Source organism: Camelus ferus, chromosome 1, assembly GCF_009834535.1.
Source record: "Camelus ferus isolate YT-003-E chromosome 1, BCGSAC_Cfer_1.0, whole genome shotgun sequence".
Lineage (NCBI taxonomy): Eukaryota > Metazoa > Chordata > Mammalia > Artiodactyla > Camelidae > Camelus > Camelus ferus.
The window spans coordinates 118,606,103-118,621,462 of NC_045696.1; the positions used below are offsets into that span (position 1 = coordinate 118,606,103).

Consider the following 15,360-nt stretch of genomic DNA (forward strand, 5'->3'; position numbering starts at 1 on the left):
CTTACCTACCTCTGTTCCCGCCATTTAGCTGAAAACGCGTTTACTCTGGCATTGCGGAGAGGAAGAATTTGAGGAAATTGGAAAGTAGTTTGTGTGCCGTTTCCATTATCCTTAAAGACCGATTTTTGTGGCAATGACATTTCATTAAAAACAGTGGAGGCAGGGAACGTGTAGCTCAGTGGTGGAGCGCGTGCTTAGCATGCAAGGGGCCCTGGATGCAATCCCCAGCACCTCCATTAAAATAAATAAACAAACAAACTGAATCACACTCCCCCCAAAAAAAACCAAAAACAAAATAGTGGAGTCACCATGGGATTGTTATGTTGATGAAATTTTTGTGTAATTTCCACAGAAGTGGTTAGTTCTGTGAGGTTTTTCCCTTCGGATTCAGTGCCCAACATTTATAATACGTGATGCTTAAATAGAAGAAGGTTACAAAGAACTTAATTGTCCTGCTACACAGGGGAAAAAAGAGACCTTATAACGTCGTTTATTCTGCCTCTTGCTATAAGGAAGCATGTACATTACATTGGAAATGTAACACAGTTCACCTCTCTGCTTTTAATATTTTAAGGTATGAAAAGGCACCATTATGTTTTCCTATTTTTACATGAAGATGCAACTTAAAACAATGGATTTGTTACTGAGAAGCTATATATTAGGAAAATGTTCTTAGTTGCTACCGGAAATCAATTTACAGTGGAACTAGCTAGGCAGAGGATTTACATGGTCAGTACTTTGTTAGTAAAATAAAAATTCTTGATTTGAAACACTTAGTAGCCTCTGAAGATGCCTTTTTGTTGTGATTTGAATTTCTGTACCCTGGATTCCTTCAAGTGTGCTAGTAAACTTAGTTGACTGTAGCAGAGTTTATCCTTAAAAGCAAGTGAATGTTTTATGTATACATGTGGGTTTTGGGGGGAGAAGGCCCTGGTTTTCATCGTATTCTAAGAGGTGATCTTGGACCCAGTCTGAAGATCAAGGCTGAGGACTGTTGGGTGAGACTGCACTGCCGATGACGCTAAGACCCTGGGCTCTTCTCCCTCCACGGGGGTGCCCTCGGCCTTGGTCCCCTTCCATTAGAGAAACTGGGTGATTTTCAGCCTGTTTGGCAGTTTGGCTGCTGTCCTGGTGTTCCCCCCAAATTTGTGTTTATCCAGAATCTGTGAATGTGACCTTATTCGGAAGTAGGGTCTTCCCAGATGTGATGAAGTTGAGAGGAAGTGGGAAGGAGGCAAGAGAGAAAGCTCCCCGAGAGCCTGCAGGGAGCGCAGCCCCCAGCACCGGGCTCTGACTCAGTGCCCCCAGAACTGAGAATAAACTTCTGTTGTTTTAAAGCACCCAGTTTGTAGCACTTTGCAGCTAATACAGCTGCTAGTCACACCAACTCCTAAAACAGTAGAATAAACAAATCAGGAGGTTATTTTTTTCTGAAATCAAAGGAGCCTAGAGGCAGGCAGCGTGAGCAGGTGTGGCAGCCACGTGGTGTTCCCCCAGCCCTCGGCAGTGACCCTCTTCCATCTGCTCGCGAGGTGACTGGCCCAGCTCCTGCCAGCATTTCCGGCAGCACGGGTGGGGAGGGTCAAGGCTCCAAAGGCACAGACTGAGTCCCCACGAGGCTCCGCCCCAGGGACTGGCCTTACAGCTCTCGGGTCACAGCTGAGTCATGTGACCGCCCTTGGCCGCACAGTAACATCTGGGATGTATTGGTGAGGAGGGGGTGGAGGTTGAGTTGGGGAACCCCCCCCAGCGCTCTGCCACCTCTTGAGGCCTGAGAGACAGTGAAGGGGGAGGATCTGGCTTGTGGAGGCTCATGGTCTTATCAAGAGAGAGCACAGGAGGGGAGTGGACTTTAGAAACCTTGAGTGTGGGTCCCACTGGAGCCAGACAGACAGGAGGCTTCTGTCATCTGTCTTCCCGGTGTGCTCCCCAGCTGCCCCGCCAGCATCACTAACACCACTCTTGAGCATCTGGACTTGCCGGAGGTTCACAGCGGAGCAAGGCATCCACGAGAACACAGCGAGGGCCCCCTGGTTCAGGGGGTTGTCAGCTAGTGTGGCCAGTGTGATCTTGTCAGGCCCCAGGGCTGTGGTGGGAGAGTAAATCTGTACACCCAAACGTGGCTGTGCAGAAACCGTGCTCCAAGGTTTCATTCCCACATAGCAGTCCAGCAGTCCCTTGCCAGCTGAAGGCCGCTCAGTCCCTTACCAGTTAACCATCTTTTCAGACAGAAGCCCACAGTCTGCTTCTCTGCCTTGTCTCTCCTCCTCCTGGGATGGTGTCAGGATTCTGGGATGTCTTACATGTCTGTCTGCTGTTTGAAGAGGGGCCTCTGAGTGCCTGCCAGGTCCTTGCTGGCTCTTTTACTGCGTATTTCTGGGCCTCTGTCCCCACCAGAGCCACTGACTGCCCTGTTGGCTTGTGGCTTATGACCCTAAAGACCTTTTATCCTTGTTGCTGGTGACCATGAGTCCCACCACTAGGTTGGGGCAGAGACCGGGCGATCTGGCCAAGGCCTTCTGCTTCATTGTCCATCCCACAGCAGACTGTCCAGGAGGCAGACAGGAGACGAAGAGACTGTCAGGGCAGATGGACATGTGCATCACTTTTTGTTTCTACAGATTTCCTCTTTTTCTACCACCTAATTTGCTGGAGGAGCCTCCCCTCCATTAGTTCCTTGGACCCAAGAACCCGCAGATGTGCTGGTTCACTCGCATCCATCAGCTGAGCTCCGCTCAGGGCCCAGGACCCATCCCCCTGCCACCTGCTAACACAGCAGGGAGCCGGCAAGTCTGTCCCCAGTGGCACCCCTCAGGCCTCAGAGCTCTGCCTTAAAAGACATAGCATAAAATCAAAGGTAACCTCCAGTCCTGGAAAAGGGGTACAAAAGTGTTTCTTGTTTCCTGCCGTTGGTTGTCATTAACGTCTTGATGAGTGGAGTTTGTGTTTTTTTATTGAAGAGAGAACAAATCGTAACAGGCTTTTAAGCAAATTGAAAACATTCACTCTCTAATTATATCTATTATTCTGTTCCCATTCATTTTGTTTTCTTGTTTTGAAGCAGGCCTTTCTGTTAGCCAGAAACTACAGTCACACTTTCTGAACCCATTAAAGCTGCCGTTTTCCTGTGCGGTCTGTATGAGGACTGTCAGCCGGTGTGTAGATGTATTCTTAGTGAAGGTTCTAATAAACGGTCAGGCTGGACTCGTGATGGTACCAGACTTTGCCCCTTGCTGAAAGTACTTTTGGGAAAGGTTTAGAATAGCAGTATTTTCAAATGCAAGGGTGTTTTTCCATGTATGTTCAGTCAGTCCATACTTACTGTTCACCTGGAATGCACCAGCCACCCTCTTAAGGGCTGGGGGTATTGCCCTGAACAAGACCCTGTGGGGCGCGTTGGACGACAGTTAACCCAGCAGGTGCATGTGCTAATGTCCGGTGGTGGCAGTGCTTACTGTCAGTGCACTAGAGGAGCTGGTGTGGCGGAGCCCAGAGGGTGGCCCACGCCGCTATGGTTTGGGTGGGCAGGAAGGCTGCTTGGAGGAGGCGGCAGGGTGGCCAAGAGTGGACCCTGCCATGGGTCCACTGAGCTCTGGTGGCCGTGGGGCCCCATGTGGACCCGAGGAGTCCTGAGCAAAGACTGGAACAGTATGGCTGAGTGATGACCTAGAATGCGGCATGGGGGGCCTTCTCCATAGGGTATTGTTAAGGCCCCAGGAAGTGAGAAGCAGATGTTCATGGAGGTGAGCCTGCTTGCTGTACTGAGCCTCAGTTTGGTGCTCATATGGCATCTTTCTAAAAATGTGTTGTATAGTATGGAGATTCCTCAAAAAACTAGAAAGTAGACTTACCATATGATCCAGCAATCCCACTCCTGGGCATATATCCAGAGGAAACTCTAATTTGAAAAGATATGTGCACCCCAATCCTCACAGCATCACTATTTACAATAGCCAAGACATGGAAACAACCTAAATGTCTAGCAGATGGCTGGATAAAGAAATTGTGGTATATTTATACAATGGAATACTACTCAGCCATAAAAAGAATAAAATAATGCCATTTGCAGCAACATGGATGGACCTGGAGCTTGTCATTCTAAGTGAAGTAAGCCAGAAAGAGAAAGAAAAATACCATACGGTATCACTTATATGTGGAATCTTAAAAAGAATGACACGAACTTACGTACAAAACAGAAACAGATTCACAGACATAGAGAACAAACTCATGGTTACCAGTGGGGAGAGAGGGTGGGATAAATTGGAAGTTTGAGATTTGCAGATACTAACTTTTTTATTTATTAAATATTTATTTATAAAAATAAATAAACAAGTTTATACTGTATAGCACAGGGAACTATGTTCAGTATCTTGTAGTAACCTATAATGAAAAAGAATATGAAAAGGAATATATGTATGTATATGTATGACTGAAACATGATGCTGTGCACCAGAAGTTGACACAACATTGTAAACTGATTATACTTAAATTAAAAAGGGGAAAAAAATGTGTTTTAATCACCCCCCCACCAGCACAGTCCTCTGCATGCCCCAGGAGAGATGGCATTCCCTCCTTAGGCACCCGCCTCGGAAGCCACAGTCACCAGTCGGGCTGGGTGCACCCCGCGGGGGGCGGGGGAAGGTGAGGTCCACTGTGCTGAAGCTGTCGGTGGGCAGCTCCGTGTGATGCTGAGGCTGGTGGGAAGAGCTGGCTGGGTGGGGCCTCAGATCAGGTCCAGATGAAGAGCCTCTCCTGTGGAGGCCAGGCCTCCAGGCCAGCTTCTCCTGCGGAGACCAAGCTGCATGCAGACCCTGGGTTAGGTCCTGCTGACTCCATGGGCACCATGGTCTGATGACAGCCATAGTGCCGTGAGTCTGTCCTTTTATTGTTACCTGTTGCATTGAATCGACAGCCTGATTTACTGTTGAAATTTTTTAATACGGTGTCTTTAAGTCACCTGGGTGGACCTGGTCCTTAGAGAGAGGGGGTGAGTTAACATCATTGAACTGGGAGACAGTGCTGCAGGAAGCCCACCCAGACGTTGGATGAGTTCTCCCTGCCACTCACCAGGTCAGAGGTCAGCAAGGGGGCCTGGTCTGTCTGGGGAAGAGAGACTCACCTGTCTGTAACACGACATGTGCATGTCACACAGGAAAGGCCGGCATCCCGGCACTGGCCCATCATCCTTGTGGAAGAGTTGCTGCGAAATTTTGCAGAAAAATTCCCAGGCTTGCCCAGGTTGTGGTTTGGCAGCAGATAAGTCATGCTCAGAGCAGTAGTTACAAAATGTCATTCTTCTCTTTTCAGTAAATATTCAAGATGTGATACTACAAGAAAATTTGGAAAAAGAAGACCAAATTCTGGTTTCCCTGGCAGGATTAAAGCAGGTATGTCCGTGGATCTGACTTTGTGTCCCCCAGGCTGCCCTTTTAGTGCCTGCTGGAGAGGGTACCACAGGGCAGGGTCCGGTGACATCAGAGCCAGCATCCCCAGGCCCCACATTTCCTCTGAGAGCCCCTCCTGACTCCGCACCTTCTTACAGCCCCTGCTCCTTCCAGCCCTTATGTCCGACTGACTCCCAGCCCACACTGGTTTCTCATCTGCCACCCCGCCCCTTCCTTTTGGCAAACTCATTTTGTTTTCCTCCTCCTCAAAGCTGCAGTGGCGTGTGGGCTTCAGCTGACGTCCAGTCACTCACCGTGAAGACATGAGGGCCCTGGGAGCACACGGCATAAATCACCACCTCCTAGGTCAGGCCTCAGCCCCTTGAGGGCCGCACTTACTCAGTCCTTGAAGGGCCAAGTGGAACAGGAATGTCACTAGAAAGAGCACAGGCCCTCGGTGTCGGCCTGGTTATGCACCCTCAGCTGGGGCAGGGCCACTTCAGGAGCTGAAGGCTGTTCCGGGGGCCGAGGAGCAGACATGAGTGCTTCTGCTTTAGGGTAACTGCCAAGGATGTGACCCCGTGTCTGCCCCTGGCCATTAATAATGACTGAGAAGTTTTCCTTGGCTGTTCGTAAATCAGTGGTTTTGATAGAACTGGGATTTTTTTTTCTGTTCTTTCTTTCTTACGGTAAGATATTCGCACCTGTGCTATAGTGGAATTGTCAATGACCAGGCTAGTGTGGCGGGATTAGAGGTTTAGCGGACGTTTAAAAACAAACTCATTCCTCTTTCTCATTTGTTTTCTTCCTCTTTGGAAATAGATCAAAGACATCCTCAAAGGTTCCCTGCGTTTCAACCAGAGCCAGCTGGAGGCTGAAGAGAACGCACAGATCACCATCTCAGATGACCACTACCAAGGGCCTGGGGCCATCAAGCAGGTACCGGTGGGCTGATGAACACTGTCACGTTCCCATGAGGGGGGCACAGTCAAAGTTACGAATAACAAAACCCAACCAAAGTTTAACTGCAAAATACGAGTGACCTGAGCCCGGGGTGCTGCATAGAGCTACGCGGTAGGCAGTGCCATTCGGAATAATTAGACTAGTGTCTCCCTGGAATTGTGCAGTGCACAACCTAAACACCTGTACACAGCAGCTTTGGTCTGAGCTTCCTGCCATTCCCCTCATGCAGCGTTAGAAAGCCGGATCTCTGCTCAGATCTTGGTCAGTTGCCTCCAGCTGCTGCCTCCTTCCCCTTTAGCACAAGCAGTACTGTCCACGCTCTCCTCATGCTGTCTGGAGTATATTTCACTTGCCTAAAAACCACCTGCTTGCCTCACCAGTGAGGAGACACAGGCTTCCCAGGCGTGGTTTGCGGGGCCCCCACCCCGGTCCCAACAGCTCCAGCCCCACCACACGGCCTCCCTGCGCATTAGTTGGTGGGACTGAATTTCCCTAATAACGTTCTTTCTAAATGGTTTGCAGAGTTTCGTCTTGAAAAACGTACATTAGCAAAATCTCATCTAAGTTTCTCAAAAACTAGCATCCAGAGGATTATGAATTATGTATTTTGTATGATTTTTAAAAAGCAGAATGACACTTCAGAATGGGAGTTTCTCTGTTTGGAGAGTACTCTGCAGGAAGAGAGAACCCGGTGTGGTTAATGTCATCCAGCTCTAAAAGGAAGTTTTCAGAGAGCATTTTGAGTCTGCACTTTTAGCCACGTGAATACAGCGTTAGCATCGCAAGGTTACCTGCATTAGTTTCTCGAAATTCCCCTTCCATGCACAGATATTTGATTTTTAAGAATTATTTACCTCTTCAAGCGTTATTGAGCTTACGCTTGCCCCCACCAATCATTTTTAATTGACAGTTTTATTTTAAAATATAGCGTGGTTGTTTTGGTTAACTGGGTGAAAATATAGAAAAAGACCTTTCAAAGACACTAACGAGTTTGCTAAATTTAAAACTTCTTAATTGTGCTCTGTCATCGTCATTCCCAGTTTTCATATTTGAAAGAAATTTCCTGTGGCCACCGCTGCCCCAGTGAACCCAGTGTGATGCCCTCGTCCCGGCAGGGCCAGCCCCCGTGCAGGCTCCAAGAGACCTTCGTGCCTCTGAAACCCCACAGACCCCACTGCTGCCTTCTCAGCTCTGTAGGGTTACGTGGGGAAGGGCTGCCCTTCTCCCCTCACCCCCTGCCATGCCAGAGGACCGGGCCCGCCCCCTGGGGGCAGAGGGCTCAGGGTCCTCCTGCCAGGAGCTGAAAAGCGCTCTTCCCTGGTGGGTTTGTAGGCCCCCTCGCTCCCCAGTGGAGGTCGGTGGAGATGTGGCTGTTCTTTCCATCTCATTTACACATCTCCTCTCCAGCTCTGCCGACAGCAGCGGTGAAATCGTATTCCCTAGACTGAAAAAGCCGTATTCTCTCCCTCCCTTCTGGAGTCTGTTCCTCACACCCTCCTTTGTTTGGGGTGAACTTTGCTCAGATCTCTGCAGTAGACGGCAGGATGATGTAGGGTCCTGGACCCATTGGTCAAGCAGCCCATCCACATGCCTCGGTGGTACTGGGTCCTCTGTTTTGATCCGTGGTCTGCAGCCATGTGGTCTATTACAGGAAAACTGGCCACATGTGTCTACCTAACATTCAAATTAAATTCATTAGGATTAAAAAGAACTAAAAGTTAAAAAGTCTGTTCCTCAGTCACACTGGGCACCCTTCCAGGGCTCAGTGTCCACATGGAGGGGGCCCCTGGCCCAGACAGCACAGAGAGGGACGTTTCGTCAGCGTAGATCACCACTGTTGCGGAGCACTGATCAGTAGCTGGACTCACCTGCTTCCACCACGATCCTAAATCAAGCTGAGAAATGAGGCAGGGCCAGGGGGCCCAGGCGGTGGTCCTGGCCTGTTTGAGGCAGGACTGACAGGCTGAGAAACTTTGTAAATTGTGTTGTATGTGCCAGGGTCTGGCAGAAAGAGAGGACTGACCCAGAGGTTTACAGAGTTTCTGTGAAGGATGTAAGTGGCACCAAGTAGTCACCAAGGCGGCTGTAAAAATCCAGAAAGCAAGCTGATTTGTGTCTGGAAAAAATTCCAGGTCGGGGGGTCCAGAAGGGTGGGACAGCAGCCAAGCCACCAGGCCTCTGGCCTGGGCTGCAAGATACAGGGGCCGGGGGTGAGCACGGGAGATGGTTGCGGAGGCCCTGTCAGCTCGAGTGTGCTTTGTCTAAGCCAGTCGTGACTTTCTCTGGGGACCAGGGGAGGGCACTGTCAGCCACCACTTACCACTTAGACCCACTGCTTTTCCAGAAACAGGCCAGATAATTAGTGTTGGCAGGAGCCATCATTCCTTCTGGTCACAAGTTTGTAGCCTGTTTCTCCTCTTCAAGTCCTTCCCCTGTTGCGACTGCACTGAAGGGGGATGGGTTCTCGCAGCCCTTCTGTGGCAGAGACACCGCTCTGAACAGGGGACCCGCTGTACGTGCTCACTCCGTTTTCAACCAAAGACAAACGCTGCCAGGCAGCAGTCCAGCCCCAGTCCCCGTGTGGGGTGAGAGGGCAGGATTCTCAGGGCTCCGGTGCGGGGTACCAGTCCCATGGACAGAGCATCCACCGTCTGGAGGTGGGAGGGCACGGCTGGGCCCCGGCCCTGGCCACCTCACACAGGCATCTTTCCCACCAGACTGCCCCAGAGCTGCCTGAGATGACGTCCCCCGCGACCAGGGTGCCAGGTGCCACGGGTCACTTCCGTTTTCTGGGAATTGATGTGCTGATAGGCTGTAAACAGCTACAAAACTTGAGGCGAAGAAACTCCAGGCCTGGTGTCTCAGCACTGGGATCTTTAGTGCCAATTCTGTTTCTGTTCTCCAAGTCAACCTGTCTTTTTTTTTAAAAAAAGATTATTTATTATTTATATAACAGAGGTACTGGGGATTGAACCCAGGATCTTGTGCATGCCAAGCACGTGCTCTACCACTGAGCGATGCTCTGCCACCTCGACCTCTTAGAGGTAGGCAGCTTGTCAGAGGGGTAGGCACCTGAGCCGTTAAGAAGCCACTTGCTCCCCATGTCACTGAGGAGACAGATTCAGAGGGGTCTGTCCATCGGGCCTGGATTTTCCTGAGAAGCATTGCCAGCTCCCTTCCAGGCTCTGCCCACAGCCCACAGGTGGCCTCGGTGATACCAGGCTGGAGGCCAGAGGACCTGGGGGCCTTCCAGCCAAGGGGCTCTGCACCACTTGTTGGACTTTAGACCCTGCCCCCGTCCCCGCCCGCTGCAGGGGGAGCAGGCTGATGGGGCAGGGGGCAGGCGTGGGCATTACATCCACTTAACCGCACAAGGCGAGGGGCTTTTCCTGCCACGCTGGCAGTGCAACCTCCTTGGTCAGACGGTGGCTTCCCTTCCATCCCAGGGCTGGCAGGAGCATCTCTGATCTTAACCCAAAACCTTTTCCCAGTGTACGTGGATGTCAGCTTCCTTAGTTAAAAAACAAAACACGTAATTACTTCGAAAGAAAGGGAAATAATTATAGAGTAAAGCAATTCCATCTCTATACTATTTGCAAAGTACCATTCTCGGTTTATGTGTTTGTAGAACTCCCCAGTCCCCACCATTGTCCCTGGAGACCCCCAAGGGCACAGCTAGAGGCCGAGCTGGCTGGGAGGTGTAGGGGAGCGGGTGGAACGTGCTAGGCCCTCCTGACTCCCTCCCGCAAGCAGTAGTCATGTCCCTCCAGCTTTGGGGCTCCTGTGGCCTCACATGTGGGCACATCATTCCCTGCGCAGTCACCTCACCCTGGGGCGCAGATGGAAACGCTGGGCTTATCCTTCCCGGCTGCAGATGAGAGACCTCGACCCCGAGGTGAAGGGGTGATGAGTCAGGCCGGGCAACAGCCCATCCCACGGGAGGCCTTCTCTGCTCCCTGGGGCCGTGCGCCCGTCTGCATGCCCATCTGGGAGGATCCCACAGGCCCCGCCCAGCCCCCCCTTTCCCTGTTTCTGCCCACCCCCCACCTCCTGTGCTCTGACTCCTTCCCAGGCCCCTGCGGCTGCGCCAGGGCGCACGGATGGAGGCGGCATGGACGACTTCATCCTCCTCTCCAAGGAAGATGAGGGGGGCAGCCCCAGGGCGCCCCTGTCGGGCCAGGCCCAGCCCCTGCGCCCCATCCGGAGCTCAGCCCGGCCCACCCTGGTGTTCTCCGACCCACTGACCGGCCCGGCCTCGGCCTCCTCCAGCAACCCCAGCTCCAGCCCCGACGACGACAGCAGCGGCCACAGCAAGGACTCGGGCTTCACCATCGTGAGCCCCCTGGACCTCTGACGGCCGCCTGGCCACCTCCGCCGCCCAAGGCCCCACCCCGGCCCCCCGGGAGACGTGCCTCTGAAACCCAGCCTCTTCCCAGTGTGCATGTGGCCTTAGTGCGGCCCCAGGAGCCCTGCAGAGAAAGGCAGGGGGCCAGTGAGCGTGCAGATGGACAGACCTCCCCCAAAACACAACCAGGGCTTTCCGGCAGTCGCTCACCCCCACCCACCCTCGCTCTGGGGTGGAGCTGGGTCAGGTACCCAGTGTCACACTCAAAAAAGACCACACCTCAGCAAGATTCACTGCCCCGTCCCCTCCTCCGCAGCCAAGAAGGGGTTGTCACGCCACCAGGTGTGTCCGGAGGAGGAAGGGGGTAGTTCCAGGTCCTCCCTCCCCCAGCGTCGGGCAGAGGAAATCTCACTGACAGCAAGAAAACGTTCCCTCTGGAAATTGAAGCTCTCAGCCTATTTTCTCCTTCATTCCTCCCCCAGGAAGCCACACAGCAGAGCCAGATGCAACCAAATGGACTAGAACTAGTGGATTCCAGGAATGGGCTGGAAGCAGCCTCGCAGGAAGTTACAGTGATCCTTGGGAACAGGGTCTAAACTTAGGGATCGTATTTAGGCGTGAAGCGGCTTAGAGTACTTTCATATATTAAAGAAGATACTTCCAAACCTCAGGCCAGATCAGCTCTGGCCATCGCTGCCCCTCCTGAAACGATTGCACTTCACCCTTTAAAATCCTTCACAGCCAGAAAGGAGGTCACTTCACGCCAGTCTTTGCCACACTCATTTCCAAAGTTGTAAGAATGTTCCTTCCTTGAATAGGAAAATGTGACTCTGACGTTAAGGGATTAACATCTTTCAGATGGCTGATTCTCCGATAGAGCTTCTGTCGTGTGGGGGCCGTGTCCCCCTGTCAACTGTAAAGGGGGAAACCCAGGCTCATTCCCACCCAGAGTCGGGAGCTCCCACCGGCCTTACAGGAGTGGGAACAGGGACTTGGACCTGGGGGACCAGGGCTTCCTCGAGAGCTCTCCGGGTGCCAGGAGGATGCAGGCTTCTGTGGGAGCCAAGTGTGGGAGCTGCCAGGCACCCCAGGCACCACCCCTGGGGCCGGACCAGGGCTCCTGCACAGAGCAGAGATTTCCCGTTGGTGGGCAGCTTAGGGAACCGTCGGGGTCATAAGGCACCACCGGAGCTGTTTCTCCCCTGGAGGAGAAGGGTCTGGGAGAGGACACTGTCCCCCTCCTTGCCCGAGCAGCTCCTGACCGGGTGACCCAGTGCCCTGTCACCTCCACCGGGGGGACCAGCCAGTGCCCTGGGCTTCTGCCAGGACGGCAAGGCCTCTGGGCAGTAAAAGCTCTCATGGCAACAAGGGAGGAGCTGGGTGTGAAGGAAGAGATCTCCCCACCATGCCCCTGCCCCAGCTCTGCTCACCATGGGTTTCTCTGTAGACGTACAGAGAACCCTCCAAAAAACATCAGTGCCTCGAGTCAGCCACTGTGGAGAGAGTTCTAACTAGCTCTATAAGTTGGGTTTTTTTTTCCCCTTAACAGGGGCCCTGGGGAGCGAACCCAGGACCTCGTGCACCCAAGCACACACTCTGCCCCTGAGCTACACCCCCATTCCTTCCATCTGGCTCTTAACTGGAGCAGGGAAGCCTCCTCCTGACCCAGCGGCTCAGATGACAGGGCCGTCTGCCTTCCGCCATGACTGAGGTGCACTGACGGCTCTCCAGCTCCTGACCCTGAGTGGTCCACTCGGCACCCGGTGGGGATGACACCCTGAGTAGGGGGCTGCCACCTACACGACCCCTGGATGACACCCGTGAGCTCCTGAGGTCCCCACATGGCAAGTGGCCCGGCGGCTGTGCAGGACCTGGCAGGAGGCAGGCAGTGTGGAGCTATCCCCTGACAGCTGGGCCACGGGGGCGCCAGACCCCCAGCACACCCGCAAGGCTCGAGGCTAGTGCCCCTCCCCTGCCAGCGTGCCAGGGCTGGTGCCCCATCTATGCTTCCGCGCCGGTGCCCCCCACCCAGTGAGAACCAGGGGGTCACTCCGAGTGTCGCTTCTTGCCCCCTCCCCCCAGGGCCGCTCCCTCCTCAGAGAAAAGAAACCCACGAGGGGGAGTGGGGCGTGGGAGGGGCGCCCTCAAATTCCCATAGGTTCATGGGGTTCATGATTGTATTACTGTCTTATTTTTTTTTAAGAGACTTGTTTTTATTCTTCAGAGTTAAGCACCATTTGCCTTTTTATTAGTTACAGTGCTTTTAAAGAATACGTTTTCCTTCCTTTTTATTACTTTATCAAGTAGTTATGCTTTGTTGCACATTTTTTTAAAATCCTGAATATATGAAGCCTTTAAGTTTTTCTTTAACAAATATGGTAATCATTGGAAGCTTCTCTTGTTTTGATGTTTAGCAGTTAAATATATTTTCAAGAGGTCAGGTATAGGTTAAGTCTCATTGTCTTCCTCTTTTTTTATACATGCCCCATTTCTCCATTCCTCTCAGATCTGTTTGGAAATTTGAGTTAAGATGGATCTCTGTACGTTATAGTTGCGAGTTACAGAATCAAGAAAGTCACTCTGACTTGCCTTACCTCGTGTGTATGCCAAGGGGTCGCGTAACACTTCATACAGTTAATTGTGCTGGATTATTCTTCCAAAGATGACCTCCTGCTCATCTCCCCTGCCAACTGCAGTCTGACAAGAAGTAACATCTTTGCAGAGTAAATGTGACTAAAAGGAAACCAGGACCCCCGTGACCGGCCTTGTCTGCCCACAGCTGAGCTGACTCGTGTGCTCCGGTCCCCGCCACTAACACGAACGATGCCTCTCCTTTGTCAGAGACGACGGACAAATGGAAAACTCAGTGACAGTTACGACAGCCTGCCAGAGGTGGCCGCAATTATTTTTTGTTTTTATGTTAGTGTTTCTCTAAGAAGTTGCCCCCGGGGGTCATTACGGAACAAGGGTGTGTGGAGGCCCGTGTCCCCGTGTTCTGAGGGGCTGTCCTGGAGCACCTGCGGCCATCCCATCCCTCCTGCCCCACAGGTGCCTACCTGGCTGCCCATGGGTCCAGAGCAGGGCCTGGGGGAGGCCGTAGGGGAGGCGGGGGTGGAGGCTGGGAGGAGGGAGTAGGCAGCTGAAGCCGGGCTTCCTTCGCACGGGCCAAACCAGCTTCCCAGGTGTTACTTTCAAAAGCTCTCTTTTTACGGTGTTAAAAATACAATGTTCTTGTAAACAGGCTGGAGACCACTTTGATGTAAAAGCTGTCATGATCACGCTCCTCCCAGGGGCACAGCTCATTTGATTTACGGGATACGCAGCTGTGCTGTTTCTGTCCGATCGCTGCTTTTCTCACTCATCTTTACTCTGTAACTCATACTGATTTAAGAAATGACTTATCTGTTGGGCAAAGTGACCCCATCCAGTATGATTATAATAAAAGACTCATTGAAACTGAGAACGAAGCTTGACTTGTTTCCACCGGGGGTGGGCACACAAGGTGCTGGCCGGCCAGGCCTGACCCCGGCAAGACCTGCCCGAGGCCGGGCGCTGGGGCGCAGGCCTGACCCAGGCTCACCCCTGACCCCACCACTCCCTTCCTCTACAGTTTAGGCAAGTTGCTTAACCACTGGGGCCTCAGTTTACCTGCAAACTGGGGTAACAGCAGTCATCCTCCTTCCTGGTTGTGGTGAGGACCAGAGGATCACACCTCATGCCTTGGAACCTGCCGCGTGGTGAAGGCAGGATGGGGTCAAAGGTGACACTCCATCCTGCAGGAGCCCCCAGGGCCCATGTGGTCCCACCCTTCCACTGACAGCGAGCCGCCCATCCCCACCGCCTACCCTCAGCACCATGTCTGCCCCAGTCACCTCACTTACACCAGCTAACGTGGGGCTTGGTGAGGAGGGCACGGGGAAGGGTGGGGAGAAGGTGGAGATCCCAAGTCTTAAATGACAGACTCAGAAGGTAAGAGCCGTCTTCACAGCGTCGGCAGAGCCATGGAGCCAGCACACCTTGGATGGATTTTGTGCCTGAGCCCAGCCCCAGCCGAGGCCTCTGTCCCAGGCCCAGCCAGGAAGGGGCCTTCCCTACTGGGCCACAGCGCCCCCAGCCAAGGGACTTTGTGGACCACAGGCTCTGCCATCAAAAGGTTGGAGGGCCCGGCTGCTCTTCTGACAGTTCCCACTGGTGACAGTGATGGGGACCCTGCCTCCCCTGACGGGTGACACCATGAACACCTCCTGCCGCCGGGAGTCCAGACCCTGTGCAGCAGGTGGGGCTGGGGCTCATACGCCCTCACCCCAGGACCACCCTCCTGCTCCTCCCAAGCCCCCAGGGCTGCTCTGTGCCTGCAGAAAGGGGTGGGGGTTCCAGTGTCCTGAGAGCAGCGCCTTCCCCGACTGCCTCCCCCACTCACTCAGCTCCTGGTGCTCCCCCTTGGGCACAAGCCCCTGACACCCTGTCCCTCCAGGACCCCTCCTGCAGGCAGAAGGCCAGCATCAGGCGAGTGCGAAGAAACCAGGGGTCAAGGTGGGTCCAGAGTCTTCGCAGACCAGGGCTCTGTGCTCCTCTGTGCTCAGCAGAGGCACCAGGCCCAGGCCCATCCACGGTCCTGCTGGCCCTGGTCCTAGTTCCTGCTCCTGACCCAGCGCCTTGCCAAGTGAC

General features: G+C 53.2%; 1 protein-coding gene across 7 annotated transcripts in view; it reads left to right on the plus strand.

The window, feature by feature from the left end:
- TBC1D5 (TBC1 domain family member 5) overlaps positions 1 to 14,155 on the plus strand; it is a 498,574-nt gene extending 484,419 nt beyond the window's left edge. For all 7 annotated transcript variants that reach the window (XM_032488852.1, XM_032488869.1, XM_032488856.1 and 4 more), the window contains 3 exons: positions 5,308 to 5,387; positions 6,207 to 6,323; positions 10,420 to 14,155. In XM_032488852.1, the coding sequence (XP_032344743.1) occupies positions 5,308 to 5,387; positions 6,207 to 6,323; positions 10,420 to 10,701 (479 nt within the window). In that variant the 3' untranslated portion in view covers positions 10,702 to 14,155. The remainder of the gene's footprint in view (positions 1 to 5,307; positions 5,388 to 6,206; positions 6,324 to 10,419) is intronic.
- The last annotated feature ends 1,205 nt before the right edge of the window (positions 14,156 to 15,360 follow it).